The 22,391-nt window shown below is 33.9% G+C and overlaps 1 protein-coding gene across 2 annotated transcripts; it reads left to right on the top strand.

The window, feature by feature from the left end:
* The first annotated feature begins 1,762 nt into the window (after positions 1-1,762).
* LOC129953693 (uncharacterized PE-PGRS family protein PE_PGRS54-like) lies at positions 1,763-22,060 on the top strand. Of its 2 annotated transcripts, none has more exons than XM_056067030.1 (4): positions 1,763-1,916; positions 1,996-3,782; positions 11,425-11,994; positions 21,903-22,060. In XM_056067030.1, exons 1-4 carry the CDS (start codon positions 1,914-1,916, stop codon positions 21,940-21,942), a joined length of 2,400 nt encoding a protein of 799 aa, XP_055923005.1. In that variant the 5' UTR covers positions 1,763-1,913; the 3' UTR covers positions 21,943-22,060. The 2 variants fall into 2 exon arrangements, with proteins under 2 accessions (XP_055923005.1, XP_055923004.1); XM_056067029.1 differs by lacking the exon at positions 21,903-22,060 and adding an exon at positions 12,707-12,978.
* Positions 22,061-22,391: the final 331 nt, after the last annotated feature.

The following is a 22,391-nucleotide window of genomic DNA, read 5'->3' as shown; positions in this document are numbered from 1 at the left end:
CACCAACAGTTCCCGTACATTTTGCACGTGAATTGCCCGTGAACGAAAACTCTCCACTTTGTTCTCCACTCAGCTTCACGAGCAAGTTCACGGGTAAAGCCTAGTACATACTTCCTCGTGAAGTGAACGTTCGCCAGTGGAGAAAGTGAACTTTTGACATTGCTCACTGGTACACACTTGTGAGTACACGTTGTGAACATTTGACTTCAGCTTCACCAACAGTTCCCGTACATTTTGCACGTGAATTGCCCGTGAACGAAAACTCTCCACTTTGTTCTCCACTCAGCTTCACGAGCAAGTTCACGGGTGAACCAAAAACTGAAATTTGTATGGGTTCACGAGATGGTTCACAAGTATGTACTAGGCTTAAACCAAAAACTGAAATTTGTATGGGTTCACGAGATGGTTCACAAGTATGTACTAGGCTTTAGGGTTAACGTGGCTGGATTTTCCAGCTTTTGGAATAAAAACGACTTTAATTTGTCTCCAAGACATCGGAATGTATGCCAATTTAAGGCATCCCTTGAAGATGTTCTCTAGCAGCGTCTTAGTTTAAACGTCACCATCGACAGACGTAACTTTGAGATAATTAAGGAATTTGTCTACATACATAGAGTCCGCTATCAACACAGAATACAACACCAGCGCTGAGATCAAACGAAAAATTCCTCTTGCTAACCGCTGTTAAAAGCAATTGAGTAGAATGTTTGTTGTGTGAGACCCTAGTTAACACACAACCGATCCATGACAGTACTTACTTTTTGACTTGAAGAAAATGACGTATATTATATGTATTCTCACCAGGACATTGATAAAATTTTATATCTTATCTATTTGAAGTTTATGTGAGGCATCAAAAGTTCAATCTGACACTTAAAACCCAGAGTAACTTATTACAGGATCAATGTTACGACATAAACTAATAATGTATCTAATGCAAAGTAGAATATCTGAATTTATACTACGAATTTGAAGTGAAATTCTAAACTTGATTTACTCCTAAAATCCAAAACCATAATAGCTGCGTATTATTATAGTCTGACGATTGTAATCCATCCTACAAAAATAAAACGATGAAGATCTAAGACACAAAACGATCATACTTCTATATCCCTATTTCTTATGTGTATTAATTTTTTTTAAATGTTCTGCGTCTCTTATCTTTCAACTACATTCCAAACATCCTTACCATTTAAAACACAAAACAGCCATCTATCCGTCAAAATATAAACTATTTGTGTCTTAAATTGACACAGATAGGAATACTAGGATCACAAATATTTGCATTACGTATTAGAAGCTAAATAACGAATATGGATCATTTTCGATAACTAAATGCAGGTAATGATATTCAAAGTATTTTAATTTAACTTCAAGAAGGTATTGAAATTTGTCAATTAATGTCGTAATTTTTACTTGTCAAATCGTTAAAGATATCTTTAAAAGCATTTTTACTTAACGGAGCGCTTATAAATACACATGTTAATGGGTAAAAGATCGTATTGAAATTTATGATCATCTTCTTTGTGATATCTGCATAAAAATCTTTTACATTTTGATCTTCTTTCTCTATTCATCTTATGTGAATTCTATATTTAGCTCTCTCTTTATTTTACAACATTAAATACAACATTATTATTATTTCTCAGTGTAAACGTGGCGTAATTATCTAATTTCATCTCCATTTACTAATTTCTTACTGATTACCTTTGAGTAGCACTAGGACACAAACGCAAAGTGTAGCTTGGCATCATTGGATTTGATTAGCTCAAATTTTCACCGCCATTTTCTTTTCATAAAACTCTCTAGGTTGAAAAAGCGCATAATTTTCCTCGGCGGCTTAACTAAAATTTTATTTTACCACAACTCCCTGACTAATTAAAAACAAATTGCTGCTAAAATATATAAATAAAATGGTAAGTTTCAAAATTAAACTATAGTTGATACAATTATTGCAAATCTTAATGTGTTTTTTGTTGCTTATTTAAATTATAGTCCACGAAAATTTTTGTTGGAAGTCTCCCATCGGGGTCAAAGCCGGAAGAACTTCGTCATCTATTTGAAGCTTTTGGTGTGGTAACCGAGTGCGATGTCATGAACCGATGCGGCTTTGTTCATATGGAAAAGCCTGAAATGGCGGCAACCGCCATCAAAGCCTTGAATGGCACCGAATTCAAGGGTGAGACCATCAATGTCGAGCCCGGTCGAATCAGGGATCGCAACCAAAAGCCGGGTGGCATTGGCGGAGCCAAAGCAGGTGGTCCACGTCAACGAGGTGGACGCGGCAATGGAAATGCAATGATGAGGATGCAGAACTTTGACGGAATCGAGGAGGCCGCCATGGGCTTGGATGGAATCGACGAGAGAACAACAAAGGACGCTCTGCAACTGTGCAGCGCCGTCTTTGAGGAAATGAACAAACTTTTGAACCCTGGTCAAATGGGTGGAGGACCACGTCGCGGTGGAGGTGGCATGGGTTTCCCTAGGAACTTTGTCCAGGACGAATTAGCTGCCGTCATGGGAGGAATGGGCGGTGGACCCAAAGGTCCAATGAATCGTGGACCACGAAACAACCGCAACAATGGTCCCCCAAAGCAAGGTCCATTCCCAGGACCAGGTCCGGTGCAAGGACCACCGAACAAAGCACCCATAAAGAATAATGCGAATCCTCCCGCTAGAGGAGGTCCACCAAATCAAGGAAACATGAACAGACCCCCGAAGCAAGTACCTAACCAGTCAGGCCCTCAGGGAAGAGGACCGAACCAAGGTAATGCGGGTCGCATTCAGAACCAGGGCAACCAAGGTATGCCAGGTCGCAATCAAAATGCAGGCAACGCTGGGCGACCTCCAAAGCCGGGCAATGTTGGTCCTATTCGTAATGAACCTTCCAGGCAACAGAGAGCATCGGCTCCGTACAACAGAGGGCCTGCTGGCCCCGTACAAAATGACATCAACTTCGCTGACGACGTTCCCATTGCCCAGAGCGCCAGGACCTTCGCCAACAACTTGGCCACTGGAAGCCAAATCGATAGATGGCCAGCGAATGGTGGAAACTTTGGAGGAAATGGAGGTAACGGTGGCATGAACAGGCACCCAATGAACCGCAACTTCGACGAAGACATGCCAGTGGACAACTTTACCGATGATCCTCCTATCGTCATCAACATGGTCACCCGTCCCAGCGGACCCAGTGCAATGGGAGGTGGCGGCGGTGGTGGTGTCGGTCGCAGAGGTGGAATGGACAACAACCAAGGCCCTGTTAATCATGGTAACTTTGGACACAACAACGGAAGCGGCGGAGTTGGCGGGGGAAACAACCGTTTCCAAGGAAACAATGACCGATTCCAGGGAGGAAACGATCGTTTCCAAGGAGGAAACAACGATCGGTTCCAGAACAATGTCGGCAATGATCGCTTCCAAGGCGGCGGCGGCGGTGGAGCAGGAGGATTTGGCAATCAAGACAGAAGAGGATTTGTGCTTCCAGAGAAACAGTTCAACGATGGTCCTAAATTCGGTAACAAAAATCTCGGCGGTGGTGGCGGGAATTCACAATTTGGTGGACAGAACAATCAAGGCGGCATGGGAGGAGGCGGCGGCGGAAACAGGAATGCTGGCTTTGGTAATAACAACAACAACAACAACATGGGCAGGCCACTACAAAATGTCCCTGAAAACCGTAATATGGGTGGTGTTGGCGGCAACATGGGTGGAAATACAGGAAACGCCATGTTCTCAAGGAGAAACAATAACACCGCAGGAGGAAATCTCGATGGAAATAATATGTGAGTAAATTCATTTCAATCTTATTTTTATTTACTGATTTATAATAATAGCATGAGTACAAACAGTGAGGTGCAACACTGTTTCTTGTAGTAATTATTTTGTTAACTCTGTGTTCCCGAAGGAGTGAATTACATTTTGCAGAAATGGGTTGATATGGTTTTCGCCATGAAACCTCTAGGACATATCATAAAAGTATCAATTTTATGGTTCCACAGCGAACCACTAGGAAACAAAGTCTTAAGAACGCAGTTTTTATTGTATGCAACCATTTCCTGTTTCTAAGAATGTTTTTTTTAACGACGGTCAGATAATATTTTAGATTCCATTCCATGCCAACTTGTCTAAAAGAGTCTTGCCTCTTAAATTAAATTATAATTTTTAGCAGTTAACTTATTCCATCATATCGTTTAGTTATGCTTTTAATATTAATTGGAAAACATTTACAAAAAATTTGATTATTTGTATTTAAAAGCGTTGTAGAGCGCGGCACAATATTTAGGAAATTTTAAGCTTAAAAATGTGAGGAAGGGTGGCAGAATATTTCCACTAAACAAATGAAGAGAACGGACACAAAAATGCAAAAACCTTCTCTAAATCGATTCAATTATCATTTCTTGTATAAAATAAAAAGGTGAATTCGCCTAACAAATGAAACAAAAACTAGCTTGAGGACATAATGATCACAAAATTCGCGATCTTTTTTGCGCATACCCTATATTTTTGCACTTTCTTTTAAAAATTCACTTACAATCATTTGGTCTCTTACTAGATAGAATATTGGTCAACACCCAAGTTTCATTTTCAATTAAAGAGTTTTACTCTCTTTCATTGCATCTTCCCATAACTTGGAATTGCTTCTTGTTAATACCTCATCAATTTTTAATGGATCGCTTGATTAATGGATTTAGCTTGACAAAGGTTTTGATGAACGTTGACAGCGTTGTGGTTCAGTGACTACATTTCTGTTGAGCAAATCATATCACTCTCGATTTTCGTCAACTTCTTCTTCTAAGTAAAACGTTTCAGTGTTTTCGTGTGATTTTTTAATGGTTCTATCATCTTCACTCTCACCAACATCCCCCATTGAATTCGACTCATTTTTATCTTGTTGAGGATTCTCGAAAACACAGCATCAAGGCTAGTTATGATTTTAAATTTCTTGACCTTGTATAATCGTTAATCTTTCGTATTTTCACAGTAACCGAACAAAATGCAGCATTTTGTCTTTGAATCAGACTTTTTCTGGCAATGTTTCAGCACATGTACCATTGCCTTACACCCAAATATTCGCACATGACTAAGATTTGGAACTCGTCCAGAAAAAGTCTCCTCAGGTGCAAAACCAGTTGTTTATTTGCTAAGAGATCTGTTGATGATAAAAGAAGCAGTAAAGACTGCCTCAGCCCAAAAGATAACGTCAACGGTGTTATCGTCTGGTGTTGAATTTCATTGTCTTTCATCAGTTTGGTAAAGGAACGGTTTCAACTATCAGTGCCGTTATCGGTGAATATTGATTTTTTTTTGTTGCTCTTGCCTTTCAACAAAATTTTTGAATTTGTCAAATCTTTGAAAAGCTTCAGACTTTGCTTTCAAAAAATATAAACAAGGATTTTTCTATTAAAATCATCGAGTAGTACCATTGTATAAGCTGCACCGGCACGAGAAGCAACATCAACCTCTGAGTTGCAATTCTTTAACTTTAGCAAACTATCGAAGTTAAGGTTGCCCAGCCCATGGGACGATGTCACAACTCACTATCCTCTTTCTTTTGCTTCTTTAACGTTAACATTTGTTATTATACTCACGTTTATATTCGATCAATTAAATTAAAACATATCACCCACATGCGAAGCGGTGGCAACCAGCTGTTTATCGCTATTGAGAATTGTGCAGTCTTTTGAATCGAAGACAACGAAGTTTACCTTTTTATTCATCTGGCTTACTGACAGTAAATTAACACACAAGTTGGAAATGTACAACACATCCTTCACAAAATCATCGCGGACATTCTTCTGAACAGCAACTCGGATTCAAATTTCGTATCTCATTAACATAGATAGGCGAGAGTTGTTGGCACATATTATCTCTCCCTTAGCTGGTTCTGCAAGACCTGTGAGCAAATGCCCTGAGTCAATAAAACAATCATCATTGCGTTAGCCGTAAAAGCAGTTTACAAACTAAGTGTCGAATGTGATATTGGTTTAGAATCATTGTTGATTTTATTTTTCGTTGGGCACTTACGAGAATTATGTCCAAAATCTCGACATAGCACCTTTGTCCACGTGACTTTTCGTTTGAAAAGGAAAACTGCAGATTCGGACTCGCTCGTTTTAACATCTTGAAGTAGTTTCGTCTTGATAGCATCTGCGGTTATGGGAGTACCTGAGCTATCATATCATCGGGCGAAAGTCGTTAGATAATCTAACAAACAGCAATGTACCAACCCATTCATCACTTATCTTCTTGGCCATTGGTCTCAATTTGAGCATAGTACAAACGATTTTTGTTACGTATGACTCAACAAAATCACTATCATTCAATTGTGTAGTGATTAAAGTTAACAAATCCTCAAAAGCTCATTCCAGATTGTTCCATGCTTCTTTCCCAGTATTCGCAGACTGAACATGGACGAAGTTTATTGGCAAAATTATTTTCCCCAATTTTCTAAACTAAAATTTCAATGGGTCTTCAATTTCCTTTATTTAATTAACTATACTAAGCATGGACTGGGCACATAACCTGTTAAAAGTCGCAATATATTTATATAAAAGTATTGGGATTTTCAATTAGGTAAAACACAAAAACATTTCAATTTTAAGCAATCTTTTTAATGATACAAGAAAATGAGAGAAAAAAAAAAAACATTTTATGTAATCATAAGGATCATAATATGTTAGGGGATTCCCCTTACAATATTCAAAAATTCATAGGCTATTTTGATTTGAATTTTATAAGTGATAACACTGAGTTTGTATAAGTGATCACCATGAAGTTATTATATGTGATGACAATGCCCTGGGTAAAACCTCTAATACTATAGGCAAAAGCTTTACAGTTTTCGAAATATGAAAATTAATTATAATTGAAGATTGAATAAAGCTGAAAATGTGATTCGTTCTTACAATAGTTAAGGTAATAAAAGTTCAACGGATTGAAATGATCCCTCCGAACAAATCGACTTAGTTTCGCCTCTTTTTTTTTTCCTACCTTCCAAGCTACAAGTCATGTATGGTTACGTTTTGCGTTTCAATATGGAAAACAATATTTTATTCGTCACTTGACGTCCTCGCTGTTTGTCATTTTCTGAACACGAAAAACGAAGAGGCAAATTTTCTATATCCGCTCGTAGACGTTTTTCAAACAAATCATTCGGAGAAGGAATAAAGCGGCCATAAATTTGATAAGAAATTATAAAATTTATGGTGTACTTTTTTCATGAGAGCTACTTTCTGAACATACCTATTTTTCGAACTCTCAACTCTTAATTCTTTTTCGAGTGAAACTCATGATAGGGATAAATAATTAAAGGGCAACTCCGTTCTTAAAATCAAATAATATAACTTAAATATAATATACCGAGCTCTTTTAATTTTCTGATCTGATCTGAATTGAACCATTATGATAACTAAATGCAGCTTGTATAATAATTCAAAACGTCCGAAACTTTTGACTGTGTCAAACAATCGATCGAAGCCCCGAGCACAGCCATCGCTTTGACCCTAATCGATATCAATAAGGTTATGCCAGAATGAGCAAAAAAAGTACAATTATAACAATTGGCAGTGCATTGGGTTCAACGTAAATTAGGCAATAATGTTTTCTGAGCGATGATTAAGTTTTAAGAAATTCACCGAAATAAAATTCAAAGGTGTAAAGTGGCTATAACAAAACTTGATATAAATATTATTGGCAGTTGTTATTACTGTTCTATTTATTCGAAATAGATTACTGTTGCACAAAATGTTAAAGGTGTTTTGCAATCAATGAACGGGGCTTCAAATTTGTTATATTAAAGAACAAAGCTTAAGGAAACAAATTGATGAGTTTAGTTTCGTGTCTGAAGCCTCTGGAGTTGATGCAATCTGTGTTTTCAAAGTACATTTTCCAATAATATGCTTCACTTGAATGATTATAAAATTTTTAGAGGAGATCGCGGTGGTAGAAGGGGAGGTATTCCTATCTATGTTCGAAATGACATTTTTTGTAAATTGGACAGATACATATGTTGAATTTGCAACTCTTGTTAGAAATAGGAATAGAAATCGTTTTGAAGTCAAAGAAGATTATTTTATGCGGGGACATCAACATTAACCATTTAACCAAAAGTTACATAATTAATAATATGCGATGTTGTAATGTCTCGGCTGTGAATTTAAACGTGCAAACCTATTTCACTAGCATTTTGAATTTATTGCTTGATGTTGTTTTTGATAGTGATAAGAATGATGTCTTTACCATATTAATGCAAATGTATAATAATTATTTGGTATACGTCAACACTTAACGAACAAGTAAAATTCCTTCAAATGCACATACAGTTGTGTTCATAAAAATAGCAGTGCTCTCCAAATAAAAAAAAAACCTACAATATCAACGTTATAATATATTTCATCAAACTTCTAATAACAAACTAAAATATTTTATTCATAAAAACAGAAAATGAGTATTATTGATTTTTTACCGTTAGCTTTGTCACACTAAAAACCGTTTTTTAAATATATGGCTGTTCATAAAAATAGCAGTGCATGACAAAGTACTGGATCTATTACGTAAGAAGTAAGAAAAACTGTAATAGTTATATGAAAGTATACAAATAATGTTAGCTTACAATTAGTACTTTGTTGCATAACCATTGCTTTTTTATGATGCTTCGCATCTGCGTGACATCGAGGCCACTAAAACCTAACACCTCTCGACTGGTATTGCGTTCCACGAATCACTCACTGGTTCACACAATTCTTTCGAATTCTTGGGTTTTGCTTTATGAATTGCGTTCTTAACATCCCCCCACAAATTTTTGATGGTGTTAAGGTCGGGGGATTGAGCGGGCCACTCCATAACGGATAACTTCTTCTGCGCAAACCATGATTTTGCAATTTTTGACGTATGCTTTGGGCCATAGTCTTGTTGGTATACCCAAAGCAACAGCATTTCGTCTTTAGCATAGGGTAACATAACCTCCTCGAGAATTTTCACATAGTTCGGCTGCATCCCTTATACCTCCGATAAAATAAATAGGTCCGAACCCGTAATATTAAAAGCAAGCCCATATCATAATTTTTACTCCACCATGCTTCAATGTTTTTATAGTGTACCGTGGATCAATTTCTGCATTTTAGGGTCTTGTCACATATTCCCGACGACCCTTGGACCCAAAAAGTACGACTTTGCTTTCATCGCTCCACAGAACATTTCTCCATTTCTCTTTTGCCTAATCTCTAAGCGCTTTAACAAAGTCAAGAATGGTACCTTGCGTTTACTTTGGGCTGGTAACTTCGTTTATAAAAGACGTCTTCGTATTGTGACAGCGCTAACAGACAGTTGAAGTCCATTTCTTATTTTTCTAGAGCCTATGAAAGTGTTCTGTTTTGCTAACTGAACAATTTTTCTCTAAGTCCTTTCAGTAGTTATCCTTTTTGGGCCTCGCGTTTTCGGTTTATTTGCCCATTTTAAGACGTTACTGACCATTTTTGCTGAGGAGCCTAGTATGTCTTGAATAATTTGGTAGGTTTTTCCCTCCTAACGCAGTTTTCGAATAAGTTTTCGAATTTTTTTGGTGAACTGTCTTGACCGTCCCATTCTTTATTTTTGAGCTAATATTTATTAATTTTTCATATGCTAGAATATTACAAATATTTAAAACTTTATATAGTAAAATATTCACTTAACGAAAAATAAAAAAAATGAATTTTTAACACTTTTTAATTTTAAAATCAAAAGCACTGCTATTTTTATGAACACTCTTTATCCAGAGAGTTTGAAATAATGGGTGTTCAGTGGGAAAACTAAGGTATAATTTCAAGCTAAAAGTCTCTAATATGAAAACGAAAGACCGTTAGATGCAAGTTACATCGTACTTTTTATTTAAGAATTTCCATTATTTACATAATTGACAATCTAATAAAATGTGTCCAGCACTGCTATTTTTATGAACACAACTGTACATTATTTTTTGACTCACATGATCACAAATCACGACCTTAGGTTACGACTGCAATTTTTTTGCTTGTGTACCAAGGAAATCAAGCTTACATGCGCTGAAAAAGATATAGGTAAGAAAGTTTTCATAAAGCTTATCGGCTCCTAAGGAACCAAATTGTTTGCAGGATACAAAATAAAAAAGCAAACATTTTTAAATATCGCCTCAATTTAAATATATAAATGGTGGAAGCTCGCAGCAATTTTTGTTACGTCGGTATTGGTAAGCCAAAAAGTCTGAGAGTCATAACATCAACATTGATGAGTTGAATAAGGAATTTTTAACATAACGGACTGCATCGTCACCAGCTCCTTATCTATTAATAAACCAAGGAGTAAATCATTCTTCTTTAGTGCGTTGGACTGTCATGCCAGAGGTCTAGGGTTCGATCCTTTCCTATGCCATCTTAAGTCTTTTCACGGGTACTGCCTCTTGCGAGGAATTGACAAATTCTCCAAGAGTAACTCTTGTCATGAAAAAGTGCTTTCTCAAATTAGTCGTTCGGATTTGGCAAACTGTAGGTCCCCTCCATTCCTGGCAACATTACACGCACACAGGAATAGTTGAGAGTTGTAAGTCACTAGGCCCTAGTTCTCAACGGACTGTTGCTCCATCCAATTTATTTATTTTTAAATCATTCCTTTGAGTTGATAATATACAACCAATTTTTATTCAAACCATACACCAAAATTATGCCAGTTTCAAAATTATGCAAAGCCAATTCTTAACAGGTCAAATATGCTTTTACCTCTTTAATCTGGTTTTCACTCACAACATAGCTGTATTACAGACAGCAGTTGATGAAAATAAACAATAAAAAAAACCTTTGACGCAATTAACCACTTAATTCTCATTCGAAAGCTAGTCTGCCAAAAATCTGGGAGTGATCTTTAACAGCTCCTTAACCAGGTCCTACAGGAATCCCCATGCCTAAATGCTATAAGAACTCAAATCATGTTAGTCAAAACTATGATTATTCCTTTTATTTTTGTGTTTGATTGTGAAATGTATGACCAAATTTCTGGCTACGTTTCTTGTCTATACAACATGCAGTTTGTACAATTTATACAATAACGAATACTTCTTTTTTACCTATTTTCTCGTCTTAAATTTCCAAAATACCTGCCTAACATCAGAACGTCAATTTGTTGTCAACCCTATACGCCTATGGACCCCTTTAGCAAATGATATAAGGAGACTTCTTAACGTTCACATTTTTTGAAACAAATAAAAACTGTTTATTTATTTCTCCACATTTAAATGAACTGTAGAATGGGTGTCTTAAATATGTAACTGAATTAAATCTTATGCCATTTAATATTTTTTTCCATTAAGCTTTTTGAATTTTTTTCTTTATCAAACAAATTGTGTGTCATTTTGCATACAATTTAGAACTCTTTAAATCAAACAATTGACTGATAAAATTTCTTTAAATCAATTAGGGGTAATAACCGTATGCGCAACGATGCACCGGCTCCAAACCGTGGCGGTAACTTTGGTGGCAACAGCAACCGAGGAGGAATGGGTGGCGTTGGAGGCGGCGTAAGCGGCGGCCCCGGTAACATGAACACCAACAACGCTGGATTCAACCGAAACAACAACATGGGTGGAGTTAGTAGCAACTTGCATGGACCCATCGCAGGAAATAACAGAAACACTAGTGGAGGTAATGCCCCAATCAACAACAGAAATATGGGAAGCGGCGGAGGTGGAGGAGGCTTCGGAAACAACAGCAACAACAACAATAGAAATATGGGTGGCGCTGGTGGTATGAGCGGTGGTGGTATGGGTGGCGGTAATATGGGAGGTGGAATGAGAGGCGGTATGGGCAATAATATGGGCGGCGGTGGCGGCAACACTAACAGAAACATGGGTGGAAATGCTGGCAACAACAACATGAACCGCAACAACAATATGGGAGGTGGTAATCCAATGAATCCTATGAACTTCCAAAAAGATTTTCCCGCTCTATCCGGTGCTGGAGGTGGTCAAAATATGAACATGAATAACCGGTAAGTTTATTTAAAAAATATAATACAAAAATACAATTTTAAAATAAGCTCTAAATAAGGAATGCGTTATTTTGATTTAAAGAGAAAGAATGACATTCGGATGTCCTTTGTCTTTTCTTATACTATGTTCACACCAAAACTGAAATATCCAAAATTTCGATGATTTTTCAATCGCAACATAATCATTTTTTAATTCGAGTATACTCGAAATGCGTTGATATTTTCATAAATGATACTTTTAAATACTTTCCTAGCGAAACATGTGTATTTTTTCTTGAAACCTGTCCTCAAATCACTATATTCTTTTCAAAGTTCAGACAATGAAGCTAAGCTTACTCGAAACGTATTTGTAAAGCTGGATTTACTTTCAAAACTTCCAAAAACCTTCAGAATCACAGTTGACGATGTTAATTGTTATTTTTCTTGCAGGTGTCAGTGAATTCGTTTATTATTATTGCAAGTCATTGGAAAATCACGAAATTTAACATTTTCTTTTTAAACGAAAATTATGTTTTCGTTTTGGATGTTAGCATATTATAAGATTTGATGATGTTTCCTCAACTAAGTTATTTGTTTTTTGCGTAAACAAAAGTTCTAACTTAAAAAAAATCTATCAAACAAAACAATATTCCCCTTAAAATTACCATAAATGATATTATACCAAGAAAAAACTAATCAAATCGATTTTTTTTACGAATTACTCTTTTTATAGCAATGGGCCACGCCAAAATATGATGTCGAATCGTCGCTATTAATATAATTAACTCAAAAACAAAAAACAAGCGTTTGTTTTTTCATAAATCATTCACTTTTTTCAATCCAATCAGTGCAGTTCTCAAACTAGTGAAAGATAATAATCTTTAAGAAAAACAAAACAAAGAAAAAGACTATTTTAATTGACTTTAAAAGAAAAGAGGATAAATCATTTTTATCAGATTATAGTAGAATCTTAGGAAAAGTAATAAATTAAACAAAAAAAAACAATCAAGGACAAGGACAAGAAAAAAAAAAACAAAAAACATAAACAGCACTGTCATGCGGTCAGTCAACTGTTGTTCCCATCATAAACAATAACTAAACAACAAAATTACTATAAGATCCATATTAATAATAATATTCCAACTCTAAAAAGTTATGTCTGTCTTAATTATCATCAACATCATCATAAAACAAAATGTAACCGTAACCAATCAATCAATAGATTCTTCTTCGTTAATTATTTCAAAAATGATATTCTCTTTTAATTTTTGTTTAAAGTTTACAATTCAAAGAGAAAAAGAACAATAACAACAAAAATAACTGTATAAGAAACTTATATCAACTTAATGAGATTAAGACGCCTCTCATTCAAACTTGTAGTACATATTGTAAATTTTTCACTTAACCAAAACAAACGGTAGACGAAAAATACCGTATTAAACAATAACAATAATATAATATTTTAATTTATAAGTAATATGTAAACATTGCTATTTTTCTTTTTATTTTTATTTTTATCGGATAAATAAATGTGTACTTATGTATAAAAGAAATACATAACGTAAATGGAAATAGTAACGAGTATTTTTTAACAAAATCCATTCCATCCATACATTTTATAAAATTTACTACCCTTTCTTGATGAAGCTTGAGAAATAAAATACGCCTCTTTAATAGATTAAAAAAAATGGGTTTTTATTCGTAAAAAGGGTTGCGTATTTGTAAATGCGATATCGACAAGTTCGAAAAACTGAAAGAAACGTAGAGTGCTTAATACAAATTATTGTAAGAGCATTAAATTGAAAAAGTTGTATCCTTTCAATAAATTATATTTTAGGGTCATCGTTGATAAAAAGCGAGTTTTGTCAAGTCAGAGGAAGGAATGCAAGAATACCATATGACACAAAATAACATTAGCATTTATTAATGCTGCGTTGAGGCTACGTAAACTTACTATATACATATTTAAGCAAGAAACAATAACTTATATTTATTGTAATAAAGGTTAAAGCAATTACATATAAAAAGAAATGTTTTTGGACATATGGATTTACGGCACGTTGAATAAACCCTTAAACGCTTATTCACTACGTTACTATTCATCTGTTGAAGAGTGTTTAAGCGATATGTTATAAATACGACAGAAACTTTTTAAAAACACAACTTAAAGCTTTTTAGTGCAGAGCCTTAAACTTATGCACGACGATAGATCGGTGGAAACTTCAATTTATTCAGTTATGTGGTCGCCGAACATTTTTAGTTAATATTGATACAGTAACAAAGTGAAAGAAGTGATATGGTAAAAAACATGGAATCTGCTGTAAATGTATTTTAAAAAAGCTAAAAAGGAAATTTATTAATAAAGAAAGTTTAGCAACTAACGTTCTTATTATATTTTCAATAGAGTTAATAATAGACGTTTCTTGGAAGTAAAACTATTGAAGCTTATTTATTATATGAAACTTTAAGATTGTTGCTAAAAACATGCGATTAATATCAGGAGTGGAGTGAGGTGCAATATTATCGAAATAAAATACAAAACAATAACTATAAAACTTGTATACCCTGAAAGACTGTAAGACATATGAACTCGTTAGGAATGGTACAGTACAACCCACTCTACCACGTTTAACAAATCCTGGCATTATTATCGCTGCATGTAAACTATTGCTGATGCAGGAAGCTATGCAAAATGCGAATGCACCACGTGTCAGGTCACAAAAAACAATTGGCCTACACTAGATTTAAACCGGTCAAGGTGCTTGTTATCTCTAAGCAGGGGCCTGATTATGAGGTTCGCGGCGAATCGTTTTGCTAGCGAGTTTGCCATTTTTCAATTATTGCTTTCGCTTTCGCCTTCTTCGTTTTGAATTCGACCAATTAACGAATTCGAAGGCGAGTTTGAAATGTCATAATGTTTGTTGGCGAGTTGAATCCGATAGCTTTTTTTGGCGGATTCACAGGCGAAAGGGTGTTTATTATTATCCAGTGTTCGATTTCGTGGATTATTTCTTTATTTTAATTTAAAAATGTGAGTTAGCTTTATTTTAATTTTTATTTTATTTTTAATTAGGATAATTATGTACATACTTTAAAACATCGAATGTGATTTTTTTTTTATTATTAAACAAATACTTTTACTTTATTTACAAGCTATCTTTTATTCGATTTCTTATTTGTTTTGAAATATTGGAATAATTATTTGCTTCAGATGTGGAAACTAAGTCTGAGACATCATCCATGACTTGTGATTGAAATTCTTCATCCAACGGGGTATTAAACTTTATACACACATTGTGCAACATAGCACATACATTTACAATGCGTGCAGCCTTCTCCGGACGATAATGCAACTGTCTAGATTGCAAAAGACATCTAAACCTTCCCTTCAACAGGCCAAAACATCGTTCAATTACGTTTCGACACTTGGAGTGAACTGCGTCACCTAAATGACAATATTGAGTTTCAGTTCATTTGTTACCGAGAATCTTGCTGCTATCCCCATGTCTAAATTGTTCTTCCATAAAAGCTCTCTCTTTACTCGTTGACCACACAACAGAGTCATGAGAACTTCCCCCGTAACTAAGATTAACGCAAGTTATCCTCATTTTGTAGTCACAGGCCTCTAAAATAATTTAAATAATTTAAAAATGACCTTATTTTACACGAATATACTCACCACCATTACATTTAAGCTATGATATCCTTTTCTGTTGTAAAAATGGTGTTCATTTGTTGTAGGACGTATAATGCTTACATGCGTTCCATCAACGCACATTATAACCCCAGGAAAACCACTATTTATCATTTTTGGGCACAACTTTATCTCAAGAATTTTAAGAGTTTCAGACAAAACGTTTGAGACTGTTGGTTGCGCCATTCCAAGCAGTACGTCTTGTCCAACTCCTTTTTCTTTTTTTCTTTCGAAAGTCGAAATAGTTTGATAAGTCTATTAAGACAAAGTGTGTAAATTAATTGATTAATTTGATTTCAACTAAAAGGAAACAATATTTAATCAGTTGAAGGGAGATCCAGAGGAGAAGATTTGCTCCTAAGTAGTCTCCTGGACACCCGTAATCCTGAGGATTCCTAGGATTCCTCAAATTCCTCACTTTCAGAATAAATATACACCATAATTGATTCCATATTTTAATTTTCATATTGTTTATTAAATAAATCACCGCAAATTCCACAAATTCAATCAAAACAAAACAAAATTTGTGGAAATCTGTCAAACCAAAAGTGTCAAATCACTGGAATATAAAGAGAAAAAGTCAAACCAAAGTGTCAAATCACTGGAATATAGGAAGAACTACTTTCGCTTCGCTGTGAGTTCGTTATTAAGGAAATACGAATCGAGTCGAATTTGAAAGGTCGAATTGAAAACGATCCGCCGCGAACCTCATAATCAGGCCCCAGATAAGCGGCTAGGCGTATTTTTAAATGACTTGCAGAAGCTGTATGGATGAGGAAGAATAGGAAACAGTTCTTCACCTCCTCTGTGTATGCCTGCTCACAATGGGCCATTAACCTGGTCTTAGTGTGTCTTACTCCATCACGGACAGTCACTTTAACATAACCTAACCTTACCCAAAAAAAACTGGATTTCTGAAGTTATATGAAATCTTATGAAGCAATTGTCTTTTCTGTAAGCAGAGAGCAGGTATCTCGTCGTATATTATTTAAAAAATCAATATTATATTTTGCTATTTCAAAAAGTTAGACGCAAATTTTATAAAGTATTTCGAAAATATGTTTGAATACAGAAATAAAACTTAAAACATGATTTTATAAAATCACAAGTTGTCACTGTTTCCTACTGAGGGTGCCTATGGGACACTCTGTATATCTACAAATATTTTTCCTATTTTTACTTACTTGCTTTGCTACCAATTTCCTCACAAAGTTCTAATATCTTAAACACGTTTTATCGAAAATTAGAACTCAATTCTAAATAATTTCTTCGTTAAGATCTCAAGCTTTAGAACTCTAATATATAGAAGTTCGATTTTTAAGACCTTTTAGGTTCATATCAGAAGTCGGTTTAGCAATAACTGCATTTCTATAAAGGACTTGACGTTTAGGTAATTGGGTACGTCCTGAATTTTAAATATACAATGATAATACATTTCATATTTCTAATGTAGGTGGCAATCAAATTATAGTTTTTCTAAGGTTTTTGATGGCTTTATTTTAAATTCGACTTCAAAATCAATCGTATATAAGGTTTGTTGCGGTTATGTTGGTGTTAATCAATGAAGTATTTTATTAGAACAAATCATAAACCGAAGTTCTGTGAAAATTTAAAACAAAAAGGTACAAATATAGCTTAAGTTAATCTTAAGTAAATCAAATTAGTTTTTTCATTGCCAAAATAAGAGATTGAAACGAACTTTCAAACTAAAAACGTGCACATAAAATCAAGTCTTCAAGGAATAAAATGTTTCCAAGAGTCTTAACCTCAAACTTTCATTCTAGCCTTTTTTGTGCATCTGAAACTACGTTAATCGCTCTCATGTGAACAATTCTTAAGTCTTAACTGCCATACATGAATAACGAATGAAAATTACTAAAACTAAGTGAGATATCTATCTAGAAGATAAAGTTTTCATACAATTTATTGTTAACACTAAACTTATGTATTGTATTTTAACGTAGTATTTCTTTAAAACGTTTTCGGCAGTCTAGCATTTTTAAAATGGAATAAAAGACATTTTGGCATATTACTTACTAAAGGTGGCGCTACGATCCTGTGTGAACTAGGGCCTCACCCAACAAACTTCTTGCTCGGTACCTAGCTAGATGTCCACAGTTTTGCGCTCCAAGTTACGTGAGGCCACTTTCCACTTGTGCGCACCATTTCATCCGCGGTGTTCCTCTATTGGGCTGTCCTGTGTGGATTCGAAGATTTACCGGGCCAGAGCTCGGTTTCCATGCGCTCTACGTGACCCAGGCCTCTCAGTCGTTCAACTTTTATCCTTCTGGCTAAGTGCGTCGCTATACAGCTCGTCGTTTCATTTCTCCTCCACTCACCTTCTATGCATACGGGGCCGTAGATCACGCGAAGAACTTTTCTTTCGAAACGGCCCAAGTAGCTTTCATCCAATTTTGTCATCGATGATGTTTCGATTTAACGTTCTTGGAGTTTTTCCAGGATATAATGTGAAAGTTTGATCGACTGTGGACTTTCCTGGTTTAAAACCACACTGATAAGCATCTATCAGGATGTTGACGCCGGGCTTAAGACGTTAACATATTACGGCAGAGAAGATTTTGTATGAATGATATGGGTCTCCTTGTTTTCAGAATAATTTGGTCATATTATGTTGTTGAAAATCGAAATACATAAGCTACAATGGATATTTTTGTTTTTGCATAAATATATTAAACTAATAAAAAAAACATGTTAAAAGCGAACCATACAAAATAATATAAAAATAAAAAAATTACATTCCAATGCCAAATAAAACTTGGCAATCGCTTCAATATCATTTAGAATGTCATAATCCTACGCCAAAAAATCCTAACCGGGTTCAATAAAAGAAGTAAATTATCCGTTAGAACTTTATTCTAAAAGCCAGATTTAACTCCTTAAAATTCAATTGTAAATATATACCGAGTTCTTAGATTCTAAGATATAGAGATATATAAAAGTTCTACATAGATATTTTAATTGATTGAATGACTTTGTCAAAGAATTTGCTTTAGAATATTATTTCTGTGCAATATCTGGCTATAAAATTAGTTACGAGGGTATTGCAACAAGAAAAACCAATCTGTACTTCTCACAAAAGCTAAAGGAGCAAGAAAATAATATTCAATTCAAACTCTAATATCTAATTTAAGTGAAGTAAGTAAAAAAAAGCAACAAATCTAAGTCCGTAGAAAAAAAATCAAAACACAAATCTTGGAGCTGAAAAGTGTTTGTTTCTTTTATTTTAAAACCACAAGTGTTGGAAAATAATCAGTTCATATTTTTGCTTTACTCAACACCGTGGAAAATGCACATACATACACTTGCCTCCGTATGAAATAATTTAATATTAATTTGGTTTTAAATCTAGCTTCTGTTAATATGAATTAAACTTACAGTCCCCTGGCCATATTATTAGATGCATTGCAGAAAAATGTAACCATACATTCAAGAATGGATGTATGGTTACATTTTTATGCAAGATGAAGCTCCATGCCACACAGTCCGGTCCATAAAAACTTATTTGAGGGAAGAAAACATCTTCTGTTGGACTGGCCGATATGAACCCAATTGATAACGTGTGGGAGCTGATGAAGAGGGAAGTAGCTAAAGATGCGGTCACTTATTGAAAGAGTAATTCACGTGTGGAACCACTTCCCACAAATGCAGGAAACAGTCAAATCCTGCATTGACAGGCGCGCAGAATTGAGGTTCTTATTAAAGCAAAAGGAGGTTCAACAAAATATTAAAACAAATTACAAAAATAACAACAAAAAATCTGAATGTATAATTCAAAAACAAAAATTCTTTATTTCTAGGAAGTAGTTTATATTCTGCATACAAAATAATTTAAATGCATTTCAATATTCGAAAACCTGATCAAAATCTAAAGTGCGTTTAATAATTAAATATGGCCAGGGACTGTAGATCAAATTTTTCTGTTTCAACAACCTTAAGGAAACGCAATAATGTTCGAGTTAAGGGCTCTCTTTAGATTTGCTATATCTTCAGGAGTTAATGACATACGGGCGTTGGCGTGTAGGTTGCTGCTGTACGATATAAGGGGATAAGAGGAGAAACAACTGTCCAAAAGGGGAATTGAGCATTACATATGTTATTCTTTTTTGACACTGACAAAGTTTATAAAAAAAAAAGAACAATCTATGAAACGAAAGTTGGTGTTCCAAAAAAATATGAATAAGGTTGATAAGGAGTTAAAACGAGGAAGATGTGGTAATGGGTTTAACAAATATTATTTATTTTCAATAGATAAAAATAAATGTAAATGAAGAGTATGTATTTTTTCACATGTAGGTTAAAATTTTGGGTCCCGTTCCGGTTTTCGATCAGCATTTGCATTTGAAATAGCATTGCAATTCACATTACGTAAGTAAGATCTCATACGTTTCGATGCCTCAAGGGAATTAGAACTTTTTTTTTTTTAAACTATCACAATCGAAATATTCAGTTTTTTTTCCAAATCAACAAGTGGGGTCAGAAGAAATGATTAACTATCAATTAACTTTCAACAAATGGAAATATAAAATAACACTTGTAATCATTTTATTTTTTAAACGATTAGAGTTTAAATAAAATATTTTTAAATAATTTTTCTGAAAATGCATACGAATTTAATACGTACAGAAAAACTTTCAAGACAGACCAAGAGCAGTGTGAAACAGTTAAGTGTACAAAAAGGAAATATGCTAAATTTTGATAAAAAAACTAATTACTGATTCAATTTTTAGTTCAATACAAATTAAAATGTCTTCGTTAAAGATTATATTTAATATTAAGTAAACGATTTAATTTAAGTTTAACAAATTACAATTTGTGTACGTTCATGATAGTTTGTTAAATATGGGATTAATAGGTAGGAGAAACTATCAAGTTTCATAACGATGAAGTAATGTCCCTGTTTCAATTAAAAGTATTGACTATTTTTAGTAAAGTTTTAGTATTAAGTCAATTGATTCATTTATGTAATATTTATTGTACGTTGGTTATAAATAAGGAAACAACAAAAATCGATTACTACACCACTTATTAAGAATTTAAAAAAAAGTAAAGAAGAAAGGCATGAATGCAGATGCAATCACACTGCAAAACCCTCTTCTGCCTTCATTTTATAAACTATTTCTTTTCATTTTTTACATCAGCGGATGTCAAGCGTTAAAAATGGATATCATTTAAAGGAAGGTGATAAAAAGGACTGAAGAGTACTTTGTGCGAAAGTATGTATAATATGCGACATCGACATCTAAAATTACTTTGGCAACCATATTTTATGTGGCCAATTAAAAAAAATAAGGATTGCGGTTTGTATTGATAAATAAACATAAGAAGGAGTTGCTCTCTTTTTTCAAATCATGTACTTTGGCTAAGTTATTTTGTTTTGTTTAAATAATATAAATCAATTAAGATACATACTACCAGCGGGCAGTAAAGTGCCATGTATATTTTGCGTAAAACAAAACAAAAAGCCAACTTTAACGTTTATAGATGCAATCGTGCATTCAAAATAATGAAACAAATTGGGTTTTGAAGATCAAAAGTATACGAGTAATTCAGCAGTTTTCAGCAGAGATTTTATAAGTTTCAACATAGAACAACATCTAAAAACGAGTATGTTTAATAACATGAATTTAGTAGCAGCTAAAAGAAACTTTAAGCGAAAAAATTATATCGGCTATAAAAATACAACAAATTATCATGTTTTACGATCATGCGGATCGTAAATTTATGTAAGTATGTATTTATTAATTTTAACTCAGAATAAATTGTTATGATGAGATAAAGCTAAAGAATTTGTTAAAGAATAACCTGGTAGATTTAAGTTAAACTATGCGTTCCTATTTGATGGAGAATATAACATTTTTATAAATCAGGGCTTTATAAACAAAAAAGGCATGATTTTTGATTGTTTACAGTTATCCCTCCGCAAAAACGAACAAAACAACGTTAATAATTTAATACCAACATTTTAACGTACTTTATCTCTTTTAGAGAAAATCAACGTCGAGCGGTGGATCACTGTATGTTAGGACTTGTATTTTTTAAAAATCATTTTTCACCTTCTTAATTACAAAATAAATACATAATATTGTACCAGTACATTTATTTTGCTCTACATTTTTCTTGCTTTTCTTTAAAGTAATTTCTTAGATTTTAATAATAATAAAATTTAATAATTATATAAATACAATAAAAATTAATACAAAATTTCGTATTTTAGGTCGTCCAAGGGCGGTGACTGGCGAATGTGGACATCTTAGAAATAAAATGACACGTCTTAAACTTGATTTTATTTAGTTAAATTTATTTAAACTTATTGTTTAAAGTTGTATTAGATATAAGAAGAAATTTTTAAATAATATATATTTACATAAAAAAAAACTATTAAAAATAGTTAATGTGATTATTAAATGTGTTCATTGACTACTAAATAAGTCTGATAATATAGTTTTGTACCTGAAAATAAATGTTTAAAAAAATATTATTTGTTTATTTTTACTTTCAAATACTCATGAAAAATGAAGACTAAATTAAACAGGAAGTTCGGAAACAGAAATCAAGGAAAATTTTATGATTGGAAAACTCTGATTGGCCGAAGGGGAATTGAAGTTTTGTTAAAATCTTTTATTCAAAAATCTGAAGGTAGCCAGAAAAATTATTTATTTCTGGTAAAAACTGGTACTGGCAAGGTAAAACATCAAAATAGAAC

Source organism: Eupeodes corollae, chromosome 1 (genome assembly GCF_945859685.1).
Source record: "Eupeodes corollae chromosome 1, idEupCoro1.1, whole genome shotgun sequence".
Taxonomy (NCBI): Eukaryota; Metazoa; Arthropoda; class Insecta; order Diptera; family Syrphidae; genus Eupeodes; species Eupeodes corollae.
This window is presented reverse-complemented; position numbering and strand designations above follow the sequence as displayed.